Consider the following 18,824-nt stretch of genomic DNA (forward strand, 5'->3'; position numbering starts at 1 on the left):
TGGCATCAATGACAAATGCAAAAGGGAAGGGAAGACCAAATTGGAAATTAAATTTAATGTATCTAAGTAAGAAATATTATAGTGATAGAAGGAATCTACTTAAAATTTGCAAGATTTTAATAAAGGATGTTGGAACACTAAAAGATACGGGAATTTGTTTTTAGATACTTAATATTCAAACATCTCAGATCTCTTAAAAATGCCAGGAGAACAGAAATATTTTATAGCTTTGTAAATAATCAAATTCCAGAATAAAAAACAAAAAAATCAAAAAAATATATATTTTGAACCTAGAGTCCAATTTTTTTTAATTGGTATATAAAATTAACAATTACATAGGAGAAAGAAAGAAAAATTATTCTAATGTACACATTTAAATCCAGACCTAACCCTTTCCCTCCATCCTTTCCACATGCCCTGGATTTAAGAATAGTATGTGCTATAACAGAGTACAGATTACACATATACAGAATTGGGAAGGGCAGGCTGTTTGGATGATTATAAAAAAAGATAACAATAGTTTTTAAAGCAACTGAAAAAAGTAACAAATGATCTCTTAGTACCTTTTTATTTACATATTTTAAAAAACCATCTAATTCCTCTTGTCTCCTTTTTTTAATCTTCTTATGTGAAGTAACATTTTCTATAATTTTCTTCTGAAGAGGATCTGCCACACGATCAACCCATCTTTTATATAGTATCTCTTTTCTTCTTGCATTTAAGAAGTCATGATGCTTTAAATACTTATCTAGTTCCTAGTAAACAGTGATAGGAAAGACAAATATATTATCTTAAAGTTTTCTTGTTCCAAAATTTAAACTTAATTTATATTCATAAGAATAACCCACAAAATCATCCACTAATTAAATCATATGGTTGGCTTGTGTGTGACACACACAATACTGGAACAAAGAATACATGAATAAACTAGACAACATGCCTGCTCTCCCTGGAAGACAGACTGCAAAACAAATCTACAAAACAACAGGAGGAGGGACCATGTAGCAAGAGATATATGGGGTTCAAACAGATACTAGTATACCAGTGTTCACTGCATCATTACTCACAATAGCCAAGAGGTGGAAATAACTCCAGTGTTCATCAACAGATGAAGGTATAAACAAAATGTGGTATATACATGTAATGGAATATTATACAATCATAAAAAGAGTGAAGTTCTGACACATGCTACAACATGGATGAACCTTAAAAGCAATATGTTAAGTGAAATATGACAGACACAAAAGGATAAATATTGTAGGATTCCACTTATATGAAATGTCTAGAATAGGCAAATACATAGAGACAGAAAATAAATTAGATGTTACCAGAGGCCTGTGGAAGGAGAGCTGGGAAGTTACTACTTAATGAGTACAAAGTTTTGGTTGGGGTGATGAAAAAGGTTTAGAAATACATAGTGGTTATGGTTGCTCAACACATAAATGTAATTAATGTCACTGAACTGTACACTCAAAAATGGTTAAAAAGCAAATTTTATGTTATATGTATTTTACAATAGAAAAATAATTAAATTTTTAAAAGATTTCCAAATTGGTAGACATTTGGGATGGGCCTTAAAGAATACAGTTATCTAGGAAGAGAAGGAATGACACAGAATGAGGAAGAAGAATATTCTATGGAGGGAATTCCCTGGTGGTCCAGTCATTAAGACTCCACACTTTCACTGCCAAGGGGCCGAGTTCAATTCCTGGTCAGGGAACTAAGATCCCACAAGCCACATAGTGCAGCCAAAAAAAAAAAAAAAAGAATATTCTATGGGGGGAAAAAAAAAAGACAGAACAGTAGCACAACCTGGTAAAAATGACAAATAGCCTGCAAAGAAAATGCCTAAATTAGGCTATAAACTAAATCATTCTCACCAAAACTTCTCATATACCTTTCATCTAGCGAATGTAATCATGTGATTACTAGGATCAACAACATGAAATTTAAAATGAAAAAAATAAAATAATAAAAACCCTGTAATCTTCTCCAGGAGATATCCCTCCCTAACTTCAGGTCATAGCACATTTCAAGCATTCTCAGTGACCAGTTCCTTTCCCTTTTAAACAACTCTAAAGAAAATTCTTAAAAACAAAAATAGGCTACCCACTCCAGTGTTTAGTACACTTCACATAGACATTCATCTTATCTTATAATTAAGCCCATCCTGCTACAGTTAAAGCCTTGTTCTTACTTATGTATACCTGAGTAATAATTGGTCAGTGTGTTCTAATAACAGCTCTTAAAGCTTTTAACAATACATAGTGACTCCACAGAAGCCCCACTAACATGAAGGAACAAGTGAGTAGGAGGAAACTCTTATAAGGTATCTATAAAAGAGTCCTCACAAACTATAGGAAGAGAGGATCTAAATTAAAGCAATCTCAGAGCTCTTTTAAGTTCAGTCCTAAAGGCTAATGAGTGTTTTGTTTTCTATATTTTCTAAAATTTTTATAATGACAATGTACTACATCTGAAATGGAAAAACAAAATTTAATTTTTGAGACACATTCTGCAGCCAATTCTTACCTTAATTATATAATTTTCTCTGTATAATATTGATTGAACAGCTGCATCAATATCTTCTTTAGCTAATGCCTAAAATGACAGAATGACATTTTGAAAATCAAATATTTGAAAATTAAATTATTAATACTACCTAGACTCATAATATTTTATGTGACATACATATCCCTGGAAAGTTCTCTGTAAATCCAATTTTTCTACTTCAAATCATATCATCAGTTTTTTTTGTGTGTGGTACGCGGGCCTCTCACTGTTGTGGCCTCTCCTGTTGCGGAGCACAGGCTCCGGAGGCGCTGGCTCAGCGGCCATGGCTCACGGGCCTAGCCGCTCCGCAGCATGTGAGATCTTCGCAGACCAGGGCACAAACCCGTGTCCCCTGCATCGGCAGGCGGACTCTCAACCACTGTGCCACCAGGGAAGCCCTCATCAGTACTTTTTAAAGAGGATTTGAATCTTTCTGCTCTCAGCTACAGTTCATTCTAGGGAAAAAATAACTCAGATCACAGACATTTTGAGTCCCAACATGGTCAAATGACTTTGCCCAGACACACATGGTAGGTAAAACCCACCTTTTTTCACATCCTATACAGTGATATAATCAGGCCTCTATTTGAATTCATTTACTCATGAATGAATTCTATTTGAATTCATTTAGTCATTATAGCTATCAAATATTAATACTTTTTATGAACAAGCCACATTTTCAGTATTTTAAAGCAACACAATCTTCAGCAAATAGCTCATAAAATTAAATTTTTCCGTTTTCATAACAAATCTTCCACAATTAAACATGTCAGAAAATGCAATAGGTTGATTTCTAGCATACATGTGAATGTAATTAACATCACTGACTTACACACTTAAATAGTTAAAAAGAGTAAATTTTATGATATAATTTTTCCACAATGGAAAAAATGATTAATAATAAAAGAGTCCCAAAGTAGACATTTGGGATGGGCCTTTGAAATCCTCTCATAATTACACAAAAATAAAATATTCTCAAATTAACTGTCATTGGAATTAGTTGTCTTCATTTCCACTACCCTTGTTTTCCAGAATAGATGAGTAAAATCTCAAAATCTAAGAACTAATCTTCCCCATTAACACACAAGGAAATTAAGGCTCAAGGGAGTTAAGCAACAATCAGAAGCCTAGAAAATCCTGCACTGGGCCCAGAATTCAAACTCAAACGTATCTAACTACAAATTCATTTTCTTTGTTCTTTCTGACTCACAGAGTTGCTATTCCTGGCAAATCTACTGCTCTCAAAACCAAGATGAGTACTGAAATATTAAAACAACCACCTGAAGACACTGGAGACTGACCCAGAGCAGGAAGAAACTAAAGAGTAGTCAACACTTGGAAAAAGAGAACAGCACTGGAAAAGTTTTCAGTTCTTTATGGACTTTTGTCTAACAGCAGGCCTCAGTCATAGCTAAACAAGGTAGCTCAAACACAGACAGAAATACACAGTTTTACAGATTCAACAATTAGAAGACAGAGTTCAGGGCAACCATAGCAGCAGGAACATGAAGAGGAGAAATACCTGAAAGGAGAAAGCCATAGACAGAATGCCACAAATTCTGCAGACCAAATCTCTGGCAGACCCTTGAACTACATAAGCACAAAGCAGACTCTGTGGAGCCCAGCTAAAGCTAAAAAAGACTAAACAGTGATTTCACCTGCTGCCAACTGCAGGAGAGACAAAGTTCAGAGTTCGTGTTCAGCCAAGTTAACTGCCTGCTAAAACAAAAACTCAGTATTAATCAGAGGAACATAACAGAATCCAGACCCTTTACAATGTATCTCTCATAATGTCCAAAATCACTAGACAAACAGTAAAACGTGACCCATACACAAGAAAGACAATCAACTGGAGACCAACTCTGAGATGGCCTGTATGTTGGAATTAGCAGACAAGGATTCTAGGTCAACTATTATAGCTATGTTTAAGAAGTTATAGGAAAATATGCTCATAATGAATGAATAGAAAACCTCAGCAGAAAAATAGAGACTGAAAAATAACCAAGTGGAAAATACAGTTCTTAAATTTAAAAAACAAACAAACTTAAATGGGCTTAACAGCAGATTGAAGATGACATAAAAAGAGTCAGTGAACTTGAATTCAAATCATTAGAATTTATCCAGTCTGGGAAACAGGAAGAAAAAAGATTGGAAAATGAATAGAGTTGTAGCAACTTATGAGACAATAGCAAAAGGTTCAACAAGTTGATAACTAGAGTCCCAGAAATGATAAATAAAAGAATGGAACAGGAGAAGAAAGTTAGGAAGGAAGAAAGAAAGAAAAAAAATAATACTGAAGAACTAACGGGTGGGATGAAAACCTCCACTTTCAGACAAAATAGAATAAGAGGGAACAGATTTATCCTCCTACCTTAAAAAAAAAAAAAAAGTTAAACAACAGTTTTCAAGACACTCGACATCAGGCTATGAAGGACAGTGGCCCCTGAGATACAGAACACAAGGTGAGCCTTAAAATAGCTCATTAGAGCCTGGAGAGAATTTCCAGACTGTGGCACACAGAGGATGAAATCAGGTGGAATCCACCTGTCTCCCTGAAATGAGCAGGGGAGCTGGGAGTCTGGGGAGGCCAGGGTAGCTACAGTTCATAGAGCACAGTACCAGAAGGAAGAAAGTCATACAGAGAAAGAGCTTTGGGGATCTGCAGAGGATTAGAGCTGTAGAGGGTCCCCCTTGCATCTTCAGGTGAATGCTGAACACTGTATGCATGTGGGGAAACTACCGAAAGAAACACTGGGCAAAGAAGTACCTGAAAGGATTAGGGGAACAATCCCTAGAGGTCACACAACCCCAGGAGTTATTCCTCTTAACATCAGCCAGGGTGACAAACTTTATGGTGCACAAAACAGAGTTGAGTACTTACAGGGGTTTTACAAAATAAGTACTAAAGCAAAATTGGCCATACACTAAATGATACTACAGTTCTAACAAAGCTTGGTGGCAAGACATGAAAAAAATCAGACTGTGTCCAAGTAACTTAACCACATCCCAAAACAAAGCTCAGCATATTTATTGGAAATCAAAGATATCCAGCACTCAACAAGGAAAAATTCACGTCTGGCATCCAATTTAAAAAATCACCAGGCATACAGGTCACGGAAGCAACCTAAATGCCCATCGACAGACGAATGGATAAAAAAGTTGTGGTACATATATATACAATGGAATATTACTCAGCCATAAAAAGGAACAAAATTGAGTCATTTGTTGAGACGTGGATGGACCTAGAGACTGTCATACAGAGTGACGTCAGAAAGAGACAAACAAATATCATATATTAACACATATATGTGGAACCTAGAAAAATGGTACAGATTAACTGGTTTGCAGGGCAGAAATAGAGACACAGATGTAGAGAAGAAACGTATGGACACCAAGGGGGGGAAGTGGTGGGGTGGTGGTGGGGGGATGAATTGGGAGATTGGGATTGACATGTATATATTAATATATATAAAATGGATAATTAATAAGAACCTGCTGTACAAAAAAAATAAAATTCAAAAAATAATTTAAAAAATAAAAATAAAATTTAAGAAAAATAAAATAAATTATAGTGATAGAAAGCAGGCAGGGAGGGGGCACTCACAAAGGGACACAATGAAGAAACTTTGGGAGTATTGAATATGTTCACTGTCTCGACTGTGGTGATGGTTTCTTGTGTGAATACATAGCTAGGAATTTATCAAACCGTACACTTTAAATACATGCAGTTCATTGTATATCAAGTATACCTTAATAAAGCTGTGTAAAAAAAAGGATCTAAAAAAACAAAACCACAACATATATAAATTTGGGTGATGCAGTTAAAGCAGTGCTTCAGGAGAACCTTTATAACTTTGTTATACTAGAAAAGGAATATAACCAATGTTAAACTAGAAAATGGAGAGCAAAGTAAACACAAGGTTAATAGAAAGAAAGGGATAATAAAGAATAGAATAGAAAACACAGAGAATAATATATTTAGCACAGGCCACTTGTCAATGCAACCATCCAAGTATAAACTTCAGAATGCCACTACTACTGTACCTCCATGAAGGAAAGTGGCTGGGGCGCCAGCCATTCGTTTGAGCTCTTGAGCTTGGGAAGTCTGTCAGTTATCACATCATTGTCTAAACTTTTCATTGTGATCACAAATAACAGAGCCCCTAGAAAAACTAAAAAATTAGCTTACTTAGTAACGAGAATTCAGATTTATTCTCTCTTCTATTTGATTCATAATCACCATTCGTGACCGTGAACGGACGTGGAACGGATTCTGAACTTTAGACACCCACGCTTTCCCTAAGGAGAGGGGCCTTCACCCGGGCTTCTGCTGGTGTCTTCCGAGCCAGCCTCCTTTAAGCAGGGGAGCTCTCTCCAGACCCACCCGCCGTCCCCTCGAATCCCAGGCTTCCCACAACTTGGCCCAACGGAGCCGGTGTGGCAACTCTCGCCTGGCCTCTAGGAGTCGCATCTGCAGCTTTCGGAATGGGCAGAATTGCAGCCTTCTGGCTCCTGAAGCACACCCAGGATGGGCTTCTTAGAGAAAGAAGGAAGGACTTTTGAACACAATTAGCTTGTCTTCAAGCTCTGAGAGGCCCAAACCGCCACCCCCAGCCCCTCAGCCCCGTTCAGCCCGTGCCTGAGGGAGGAGCACTCACGACCCCGCCCCTTCCCTCCTACCCCGCTGGCAAGGTGCGTGTGGCCTCCGCCCGGCCTGAAGGAAAAGCTGCAGGCCGCGACAGGTACCTCAGCTCCCCTCCCTCGACTAGCAGGGCCTTCGGTTCTCTGGCACCACGACAGGGCCGGGCCCGACAGCCCAAGGCGCCTGAGTCGTCGGCTGCGGCGGGAGAGTGAGCCCGTCCCACCTGAGGCCCAGTCAGCTCGAGCCCGTCGCCTCGGTAGATTAAGAACGTTTCGCGTCCTGAGATTCGGTCGGAGCACCCCGCGACCCCTCCGCCGCGGCGGACAAGGAGCCCGCGCGCCGCCGAGGCGGCCGGAGGACTCCGAATTCCACGGGACCGCCCGGTCCGGAGACTTGGCCGCTGCGTCCCTGAGCCCCGCGCAAGTGCGCCGCCGCAGACCCGTCTGGCTGAGAAGAAACCAGAAAACTCGTAGCTCCGGCGCCAAACGGCTGGTCGTGGTCTGCGGTTGCAGCCGTAGCGCTTCTTTGTGACGGGCAGCTGCCGCAGCCAATAGCTGGGCTCGTCGCCCTCTCGCCCCGCCTCCCCCCGCATGCGCTTCAAGCCAGCTTTTGGTTGAGTGTTGGGCTCCTTCCCAAGAGCAAAGGGGCTTCTCCTGGTCCGGCCCGCCGCGATCCCCCAAACCCTCTGCCCCTCCTGTGCGTCTCCGCAGCCAACCAGACTGGACATTAACACACCCTCTCTCGCCCTCAGTAACCCCGCTCCAGGGAACCCCCGTGGGCCAAATCGCTGCGAAGGGAGTGGCGGGCTAGGGACTCCTGCCCCATAGGATCCCTTGGAATGACAAGTGTTTGTGGAGTTTGTCCCGATGAGGAGGGCCCAAGAAGACTTGGGAACCTGTGCGGAAAATGTCGCTTTAGGTGCCTTAAGGTGTTTTTAGTCCCCTGGGGTATTGATCAGTGTCCATAGTTGGTGCTGATGTTGGTCAGTGGGAAAGGAACGTGAGGACTCATGACCAGTATAACTCATTTAGTCTTGTTTACTTCAGTAGTTCTCCATTTCGTCAGGTTTTTTATTTTTTGTTTTAATCCTAGGTGATTCTGATGCAAACCATGACACAGATAGAAAATTACGAGCTGTGATTTTCCAAACTCATAACCCTCTCTGTGAACTGATTTTCTATGATTCTGTTTTCCTCTTGAGTATTGGTGGGCACTGGATGATGAACTCCACTTTCACCCTTCATCTTTTCAAAGTGCACATGCTGATATTAAAGCTGTCCAGGGTGTCTTAGGGACATTTGTATTCACAGGGCTTTTAAAAGCTAGCCAGAGCAGACCGTTTCAACTGCAGTTCCCTTTTTCAGGGCTGAGGGAGCATGAGCCATTTGCAGAACTTACTGTTAGATACACTCCTGGGAACAAAGCATGTAGACAGTGCAGCCCTCATCAAACTCCAGGAGCAGAGCCTATGTGTAGCATCACCTGGATTTAATGTAAGAAAAAAACAGGTTTGGGCATAAAGAGTTTAAATCTTTTTCTGTAAAGGCCATAGACAGTACATAAAAGAATGGGAGTGACTGTGTTCCAATAAAACTTTATGAACACTGAAATTTGAATTTCATGTAATTTTTACATATCACAAAATATTATTATTTTGATTTTTTCAAATACTTAAAAATGTAAAAACCATTCTTCATTTGCAGGCCTACAAAAACTGGTAGTGGGACAAATTTGGCCAGTCCACCATAGGTTGCCAACTTCTAGTCTATTTAACCTCCGCAGGTAATGCCCAGTGATGTCCGAACACTTGTGAATGGATTTGCCAAGAACCCGTTGAAAACCAGAAGAGAAGGATTGTATTTCAAGGAGAAGGACTACAAATGTGTCCGGGCAGATGACTATTCTCTTTATGCTAAGAGTGTGAGTGTTCAAGATTTGAAGACAACTTTGTAAAAACCTTAAGAAAAGAATTTGACTCCAATTTTCAGTGCCTCCCCTGATACTATCTTTAAAACAGACTAAGCCTGTTACTGCAGCGGCAATCTTTGAGATAGCAGTCTAGTGCCAGGAAGGCTCATGTAAAAGAAAGTACTAACAGAGAGCCTAGTTTGGAGAAATGTTCATTCCAGAATTTATCATCTGAACCTTGCCTGAACTGTCTCTCTCCACTGCAATTATCCCTCATACTCTACATTCTCGTTCTTTAAAAAACAAAGTGATATTACTCTTGTGCTTAAAACGTCTGTTGGTTCACTGTTGCCTATAAGGAATTAAGGGGATGACAGTCATATTTCTGTATGCCCTATATTATGGGTTAGGCACACTTCACCCACATTATAAGCTAGGTAGCCTCATTTACAGATGAGGAAACTGAGGCTTAACCAGGTTAAATAACTCTTCTATAGTCATACAGCAGAAAATGGAGGTGCTGGGATTCAAGCCCAGTGCTATCTAGTTCCAAAATGTATTTCCTTTCCATGACATCTGTTGTTCTCACTGGGATAGGGGTATATTACAATCAATTCGGGAGCTTTTTTCAGAATACACATGCTGTTATTACAACAGTCTAAAACTTTTTGACAACTAAATTAGTGAAAAAGAGTGGAAAGTCCAAAAACAAACATAATGAATATGGAAGTCAGGAAACGGCGAAAAATGTGGCTGGCGCGTAACTTCTTGTCCTGTAATTAGAACCAAGAGCAGGGCATTCTGTTTTATTTTTATTCAGGAAAACACTGGTGTGGTTGTTGTGAAGACCCATCTGTATCTTCTGGTGGCAACTTACACGGAGGGCATGTATCCTAGTGTCTGTGTGGAAGCCACAGAGAAATTGGGTAAGTTTGCTCCCAATGCCTGTCTTTGTTCCTTGTCGTAGTCAAGTTTTCTGACCGCAAGTAACCCAATCAAACCAGCTAGGGTAGAAAGGAGGAATTTCTTGGAAGGGTGCCAGGGTTACTTATATAACTGGTGAAAGGACAGAGTGCAGCTGAGCCACAAGGAAAATGGATTCCAGGGACTGCAACACTGCTAGCACTCTTCTCTAGTCTCTCCTCCTAAGAGGGTCAGCTTTGTTCCATCCCATTGCAGACTGCCTCCTTTCCTGGTGGTGTCATGGTCAAGCCTTGCATCCTATCTCTTAATTTCTTTTAGAACCCTGATCTGACAAGTCTTAGATCATATAGTTTACCCTTATATCAATCAGCTGGGGTTAGGAGGTGGGAGGGGCAGGGTTAAAAAGCAGAGATGTAGTTGCTGGGGGCCATCCTCTATAAAAGGATTCTCTACAGAAAAAGAAATTACTGTGAGCCAGGCTTATTGGTGTCTGCTGCATTCCCCTTCCATGTCTCTACATTTTAAAATAAAGATCTAATGTAGAACTAACTGGGAAACCATATCTATGAGAGTTGAGCTTAATAAACGATAAATTGTATCTGCGTTTAGATTTTTAATCTAAATTTAAATTTCTTTTTTTTTAGCAGTTTTAGTAGTCACTTTTAAAAAAATATTTACTTATTTGGCTGCGCCAGGTCTTAGTTGCATCAGGCAGGCTCCTTAGTTGTGGCATGTGAACTCTTAGTTGCAGAATGCATGTGGGATCCAGTTCCCCGACCAGGGATCGAACCCAGGCCCCCTGCATTGGGAGCGCAGAGTCTTATCCACTGAGCCACCAGGGAAGTCCCCTAAATTTAAATTTCTAAAAAAAAGTTTTTGTTGGAGTTGCTTGAACACTCCTTTGAGATAGTAGAATCCTCTATCTACTTCTGCTAGTGAGGAAAGCAGCCAATCTTTCATTCTTTCAACAAATTCTCAGTGACGACCTACATGTATGTGCACTGCACTATCCTAATAAACTAGGAAATCAAAGCTGGTTAAGATAGTCTCTGCTTTCCATGCCTCTATACGATATGTGCTGCCCTATCTGCCTGAAGTATATTCCCTTTCTGTCCCTGCCCTTTCACATCCAGTTGGCAAATTCCTAATCATCATTGAAAACCCAAATCAGACCTTGGGCTTCTCTCTACTATGCTATGTATTTTATGCATACCTTTATTATTACTGACATTAGAGTCCTTTGTTTACCTTGATTGTGAGCCCCTAGAAGGCAAGAATTTCGTCTTAATCCAGTCCCTAAAACAGTGTCTAATGATGAGTAGGAAATTAATGCATGTTTGATGAACAAATAAAAGAATGACCTCTGCCTAGCAGAATCTGGGAGGGCTCCAGACAGCGGAATCTTTTTTTTTGATTAATTTTTATTGGAGTATAGTTGCTTTACAATGTTGCGTTGGTTTCTACTGTACAGCAAAGTGAATCAGCTATACGTATACATATATCCCCTCTTTTTTGGATTTCCTTCCCATTTAGGTCACCACAGAGCGTTAAGTAGAGTTCCCTGTGCCATACAGTAGGTTCTCATTAGTTATCTATTTTATACATGGTATCAATAGTGTATATATGTCAATCCCAATCTCCCAATTCCTCCCACCCCCTCCTTTCCCCCATCATACCCATAGTTTGTTCTCTACATCTGTCTCTATTTCTGCTTTGCAAATAAGATCATCTATACCATTTTTCAGACAGCTGAATCTTAAAGGATTAATTGAGAAATTAACTACCATTACAGAAACTAAACACACACAAAATGTATGTAAGTACAGACCTTCACAGTCGTCATAAATAGTTCCCTGGCATGGATTGTCATAAACCATGCTACACGGCTGGCAATGAGGTATTCTAGGAGCAAATAGGACTGAGCATAGGCAAGACACAACTTAGGAAGCACTAACAGGAGGGGTGATCTCCAACATGGGAGGAAGAGGCAATTACAACCACCAAGGATCTTTCCTGAGCAGGTGTCAGGATTTAAGGGAGGTTCAGTTTCAGTAGGGTAGGGCAGGAGCAGGAGGACAGAACGGAGACTTGTATATCTGGGCTAATTATCGAATTAAAGCTATCCAGAAAAGGAAGCCAGGGAAATGAGCAATTAGGCTCTAAAGAGGCCAGATGCTATCCTATCAGCTGTGGCCCAGGGCTAATTCCCCAGGTATCCTGTGGAGCAGACCAGAGAAGTTGCCTGACCACTGTAATGTAGATTCTGTGGCTGGCACTAAAGAGTGCTTAGGGCCACAAGAGACTCCAAAGAATGTGTGTTATTTAGAAGGACAGGGCTGACATCATTCCACTAAGATCTCACTACTCTGGGAAGGGATAGGCTATCCTGGAAGTGACTGAGTGCTCATGAGGGATGGATGAGGCTGATATCCACTCAGGAGCCAGTTACTTATCTCATGTCTCAATTTTTTTTTTTTTTTTTGGCTGTGCCCACATCGCTTGCGGGTTCCCCAGCCAGGGATTGAGCCTGGGCCACTGCAGTTTAAGCGCCGAGTCCTAATCACTGGACCTCCAGGGAATTCCCTCATGTCTCATTACTTCTATTTCCTTGACTTGTTTTTCTTTTAATTATATTTTTCTCTTTCAAAAATTATGCATGACAATTATAGAAAATTTGGGAAATAAAGAACTATTACAATTTTTTATTATGAAAGATTCTAGGAGCATTGCGTGTGTGTGTGTGTGTATATATATATATATATATATATATATATATATATACACACAAACATATATCTCCCGTAATAGACAATGAACTCCTTGAAGTCAGGGATTGGGTCTTAACTATCCAGTCATCCTTGTATCTCCAAGTACTTAGCACAGTGCCTAGTACATGGTAGTTACGAACGTTTATGGAATAAATGAATGAATCATATTGTGATAATGTACTGTTCATAAGTAATACCATATTCCCTTTTCTTTCAGGAGAATATCTAAGAAGAAAAGGAAATTAAGTCATCAGAGGACTATGAAAGACAGCTTTTATGATTTTAGAAGAAAACTATAGATCCTAAAGAAAAAGCAATGCCTTATATTGTGGTTGAAAAATACTAGGCAGAAGATACTGAAAAGGAAGAATGAGTTAAGGAAGCAATTTTTCTTATTTCAAGAGATCCTCTTCTTTAATTGGAATTACTTAGTCCACTTTATTTGTTCCTTTTTTTTTTTTTTTTTTTTTAGTGTTGGTCATTGGCATGAATGTGAGGCGTTTCACAGGGCATATCTGTTGGGAGACTCCTCCGTGAGTCTCTGTATTCCCACACATCTTGCTGGGTATTCCAAGAATACAAGGCCCTAACCACTCTTCATGCAGACCATTTCAGGGTTATGTTGCAGGAAGCAACCTTGAAAAATGAAGTGATGTCTCCCTACAGAACCAAGAGCAAGCTTGCTTACTGCTTGCTCTGAAAGAGGTAGATTCCCTGAATTCAGTGCTCCTGTCCTAGAGTGCAGCTCACTGCATGTGTGGCATCTATCTGGTCCACATCACCTCTGTGGGACCTGGGGAAAAGGGGAACCAATGTAAAGACCACCCAACAACAGGCCACTCGTCAAGGTATCTGAGGGACATTCCGCACTCCCCACCATCTGCAGGCATCTGATTTTGTTGAGCACTGGAAAGGTCTTCCCGAAAATCAACTCAAAAAGATTTCTGACTTCACCTCCCTCACTTCCTCCTAGTCCACACCACTTAGTGTGGTCAATGAATACAGCCTTCCCCAGAAAGGGTTCATCTTCTCTTGGTCACCTCCTGGGTGATCAGAAAGATGAGGGTAGAGAGTATATATAACCTATTTTGAAAATTCAGGATTCTACCCTGATCATTACTGGCCATGGTGCATCTTTCTTTCTCCTAATAGCAACCCCAGGCCAGTCTGCTTGTACAGCCTCCAAGTGTCCCTCAGGAGGGAATACCATAGGCCACTGGCATTTCTTGACATTATCATGCAGTTTTCTGAATTCCAAAAGCATGCTATCTGAGGCAAAGTGTCTTTCGTTAGTTTATAAAATTCTCCCACTTTCAGGTTTTGTATAACTGCCTTTGAAGGAACTTACCTCCAATACAATTCCTTTTCTGAGCTTGGGTGCCAAGAACTACAGATTTGTTCTGGGTCGTCAAGCTGACCACTAGTCCGTTCATTCATTTATCTGTTCAGCTGCTTGATTCTTTTCTGAGTTAGAGGTAAAAGTACATTTAAAATTTACTTATTTAGCATTCGTTGAGTAGCCTACTGTGTGCTAGGTACTGTTGATACAAAAGTAAATAATATATACACCCCACCGCAGAAAGGATTACAATTTAGTGAAGAAAATTTATAAATGAGTCACATTACCATGTGATAAATGCTGTAACAGATATAAAAAAAGAACTGTAAAGCACAAAGCCTAAAGCAATCAACTGTGCATTCAGGAGCCTGAAAATGCGTTTGAAGTGAATCTGGAAGAATAAGTAAGTATAGAAGAGAGCAAAAAGCATTCCAGGTTTAAGGAATAGCATATGCAAGTTCCTGTTGTGCGAAAAGAATGGTGAGAAGTTCAGTGTGGCTGGAAAATTGTATGTATGAGAGAATGATAAATGAAACTGGGAAGATGGATGGGGCCAAAGGAGAAAAGGCTACTTTCTTCAGGGTAACCCAAAGGACATCAAGCAGTGCTGCGGTATAAACAGTACTTATATGAAACTTTAATAATTTTGATTGCAAAAGTAATATACACTCATAAAAACATTTGAGAAAATAAGTTACTCAATTTCACATTAAATGAAAACAACTGTTGATAGTTCTTGTTATTTTCTTCCAGTCTTTTTCAGTGCACATAATATATACATTTAAAAAAATAAATCTATAGTTTTATTGAGACAAAAACTGATAGTGTTGGTATGAAGTTTAACACTTCAACAAAAGTTTTCACAGAAACCTAACACATGCCTAAAAAGATTTCACAACGGAGTTCTAGATGCAGGTCTAAATGATGTCAAGAACTGATGGATCTCATGATTCAAGACAGCATTTTGGGTTTTAGTTAATTCTTAGGATTAAAAAAATTTGTTTTGTTTTAAAGTGAACCACTGCCCCAGTATGAAAATTTAATCTCCTGAGACGAGGGCTTCAGAAATCTTTCAACTCTTGAAGTGACTCAGTGAACTTGTGCTGTCAGTGACTGAACCCTGCCACCAATGGTTTCAAAGTTCAAAAAACAGAGGCTCCAAGAGTTTTCCACCCTAAGAGCACCGGCCCTTGTCTTTGCCTACTCTCCCATCTCCTATACCACCCTCTGCCCTTCCCCAAATACTTCAGCCAGTGGCTTGGATGGAGAAGCTGATATTTATAACTTCAAAATCGGGAAAGAAAGGGTCTTCTTGTCAATTTCAAGAATTAGCACCTCTAAGACAGAATGATCTGCCTGTGTATACACTCCAATAAGACTTTTCCTCCTCAACCAGTTTCCATCCCCCAAATGGCAACTTTGGTAACTTCTTAACTGGGAAGTTAAGAAGTTACCAAAGCTTAATGCTTTTTGGGAAGAGCATTAAGCTCAGGCAGGGAACACCTTGGCTTCTAAGTTTCAGGCATTCACAGCTTTTCAACAGTCTCTCACAGACCTCATTTAGGTTGCCAATGACATTTTTTGAAAGGATGAAATATTCTGGACCCAGAACCAAATCATCATTAGTTGTTCTTTCTTTTGTTTCACCATTTCCTCCCAACAGGCCCCAAATTTTAACAAAAATGACCCTAACCCATCTCCCTTCTTTCCCACCCCATCCCTCCCACCCCAAATAATACACAATAGCCAAAAACTACATACATGCTACGCTGTAAAAATGCAGAGTTAACACTATTGGGAAGAAGGCTGTGGGCGGTGGAGATGCTCTCTGAAGATCTACAGTATCTTTTGCTCTCCCACATCCCATTCTGCAAGTTTTGTCCTTCATAGAAGGCCCTTTGCTTTTCTCAGCAAAGTTCAGAATGGATTGCCTTGAAACACTGAGCCTCCTTTCCCTCCACTGGGATGGGTGTGCAAACTATACAGCATGGAGCGGCTTTAAAGCACTTGGGCTGCTGTAGGGCACAGAAACTATACTGGCTCTTCAAAGGACATCTTCTCAAGCCCCCTCTACAGTGTCAAGACAAGTAGAACTCCTTCTTTCCCCACTTGAAACCCACAGTCAGATGTGACAGGGTCTGGTACTCAGGAGAGTTAATTTTTGTCATCTTTTTTGTCATCATCCTCCGAGGGGTAGGAATGCCACGTCAGCCTTTCCTCATAGGAGGATATGACAACCTGTGGGCACTTGACATTGGCTTCCTTGGCAGGGATCAGGTGAGCCTCATCAGAGTTTTTCCACTTCATTAGGAACATGAGTTCTCCACTGGAGTCTGCAGCTCCAATAATCCGCTCCGATTCCAAACCCCCGGCAAAGCCTCGTGGCTTTTCTGACTCTTCTTTCTTCTTCTTTGGTTCGCTCTCCTCCCCCTTATCTTCCGAATCAGAATCAGCTTTGCACTTGCCTCCCTCTGATTTATCTGTCTCGTGTGCTGTTTTCTGTGACTGCAGGAACTCGGCAATGAGGTCGGGGCGGTCCAGGTTTTCTTCTGGCTCCCATGTGTTGTCCGCATCTGAGAACCCCTTCCACTTCAGGAGGTACTCCACTTGGCCCTTTACCACTCGACGGTCGAGAACTTTTTCCACCACATATTCTTCTTCCTCTTCTTCTAGCACCTCCTCCACTTTCTTCTTGTTTTGTTTTTTCCCCATAGTGCCCGCCAGCTTTCTGGTATAAAGGGTGACGCTGCTCAGAGCAGCACCCACGAGCCCGAGGGGAATCGGTGCCGCGCTACCGGAGCGTCTTGTCGGGCCGGCCAGGGGAGTGGCGACCATAATATATACATTTTAACCTAACCTAAATCATCAACACATATGGTTGACAACCCACCCTGTTCATACAGCATAATGTTATAAAATCTTGTATTTCATTTAAAATTGCTTAGAAAATTTTTTTTTTTTTTTTTTTTTTTTTTGCGGTACGCGGGCCTCTCAGTGTTGTGGCCTCTCCCGCTGCGGAGCACAGGCTCCGGACGCGCAGGCTCAGCGGCCCTGGCTCACGGGCCCAGCCGCTCCGCGGCATGTGGGGTCCTCCTGGATCGGGGCACGAACCCGTTTCCCCTGCATCGGCAGGCGGACTCTCAACCACTGCGCCACCAGGGAAGCCCTTAGAAAATATTTTAATCATTGCATATCACATAGTATTCCTCTTTGTTAGATATTTGTTATATCCACTTTTTCACTTTGTAAATAACGCTGCAGTTTACAACTTTTACATAATTCTTTGTGTCTCTGATTATTTCCTTAGGTCTGGAAGTGGAGTTTCTGGGTCAGAGTATGAGCAACTTTACAGCTCTCTGTAGTTTTGTTGTTGTTGTTTTGTTTTGTTAACAGAGAAGTTTTACACTACAGTTAATAAGAGGCAGGGTTTTTTGTGGGGGTAGGCGGGCGGGGAGTTATATGTAATTCAGCTGTTAACTCATCAGTTTCCTATGCTTGTGGGATTGGGTCTGAGGCAATCTTACCAAGTGCCTCAGTAAATGAGAAAGAGAGGAAATGCAGTCAGTTGAACTGGCTGAGTCAGAGACCAGAGAGGCAGGTTACTACTTGAATCCAAACAGTGCTAAATCATGGTGACATTGGACAGTTGCTCCTGTATGATATAGAGATACTCATGAGGTTTGCAGGACAAGCCAGGAAGCATTTGGGGACTTCTAGATACAACTCCAAAGGAGTCCAGGCATGCCAAGGCCCAGAGCTAAACAGAAGGCTGGGCTATCAATGCTTCAGGCTAAAGTCACACTATATTATCAAAAGAGTGGACTAGAGCAGAGACATGCAAAGAATAACACTCAGGCCCACAAGACTAGAACATCTGAACATGCTGATGTGTGTAGAAGGGAGATGTAACCATAAAAAGTGGAAGCTGGTCAGCCAGGGAAGCCTAGATAAGGAGTCATGGGAGCAAAGGCTGGCTGGGCCATTCCAGGTGGGAGGATCTTTGAGCAAACAATTCAAGTTGCCTGGTATTTTCTAGCAGCAACTTTCTGACAGCAACTGGGTGTCCTACAATTCAGTCCCATTTTGAACTAACTACCTGGGGTTAGTGCAGACCCTACAGGTTAAGGGGCTCAGCCCCGTAAGACTGCCTTCACCTCAGAAGCCAGCCACAACTCCCAGGTCCTCAGGTTACCCACACTTCTGACTTGGCTACAAATTTGGGGGTTCCCTTGACCACCCCCGCTTCAGGTTTGATAATTTCCTAGAATGACTCAAAGAACTTAAGTGCCATACTTATGATTACAGTTATATTATAAAGGATACAACTCAGGAGCAGTCAAATGTAAGAAATACTTAGGGCATGGTACTGGAGGTGGGAATGGGCTCAGAGCTTCCATGCTCTGGTGCACCACTCTCTCAGTACATCACTGTGTTCACCAACTAGGTAGCTCTCCAAACCTCATTGTTCCAGGGTTTTTATATGGTGGTTTCATTAGTGGGCATGAATAATTAAGTCAGTGGCCACCTGACTGAACTTAGTCTCCAGTCCCTCTCCCCTCTCCAGAGATCAGGGGTTGAGGCTGAAAATTTCAACCCTCTAATCTAATTGACTAGTGACTAGCCCCCATTCTAAAGATATCCAGCCCCTCATTAGCATGAATAACAAAAGACACTCCTATCATTCACAAAA

General features: G+C 41.0%; 3 protein-coding genes across 6 annotated transcripts in view; 1 reads left to right on the forward strand and 2 right to left on the reverse strand.

The window, feature by feature from the left end:
- LOC308628135 (protein FAM228B) overlaps positions 1–18,824 on the reverse strand; it is a 59,217-nt gene that overhangs the window by 18,865 nt on the left and 21,528 nt on the right. The window contains exons 3-6 of one of the 4 annotated variants that reach the window (XM_081254798.1): positions 8,594–8,677; positions 6,598–6,725; positions 2,533–2,601; positions 564–755 (exon numbers count right to left, since the gene is read on the reverse strand). In XM_081254798.1, coding sequence (XP_081110924.1) covers positions 564–755; positions 2,533–2,601; positions 6,598–6,725; positions 8,594–8,642 — 438 coding nt within the window. In that variant the 5' untranslated portion in view covers positions 8,643–8,677. The other 3 variants (XM_081254795.1, XM_081254796.1, XM_081254797.1) reach the window with 3 other exon arrangements.
- On the forward strand, positions 8,572–14,125 carry PFN4 (profilin family member 4; the record flags this gene model as incomplete). Its single annotated transcript, XM_081254803.1, has 4 exons — positions 8,572–8,688; positions 8,978–9,115; positions 9,924–10,029; positions 13,013–14,125. The coding sequence occupies 4 exons, from the start codon at positions 8,572–8,574 to the stop codon at positions 13,039–13,041; spliced, it is 390 nt and encodes a 129-aa protein (XP_081110929.1). The 3' UTR covers positions 13,042–14,125.
- Positions 15,994–17,268, reverse strand: LOC308628064 (chromobox protein homolog 1-like). Its single transcript, XM_081254607.1, has one exon. The coding sequence runs from the start codon at positions 16,967–16,969 to the stop codon at positions 16,289–16,291; it is 681 nt and encodes a 226-aa protein (XP_081110733.1). The 5' UTR covers positions 16,970–17,268; the 3' UTR covers positions 15,994–16,288.

The sequence above is a fragment of the Mesoplodon bidens genome, assembly GCF_964165515.1.
Source record: "Mesoplodon bidens genome assembly, chromosome: 14".
Lineage (NCBI taxonomy): Eukaryota > Metazoa > Chordata > Mammalia > Artiodactyla > Ziphiidae > Mesoplodon > Mesoplodon bidens.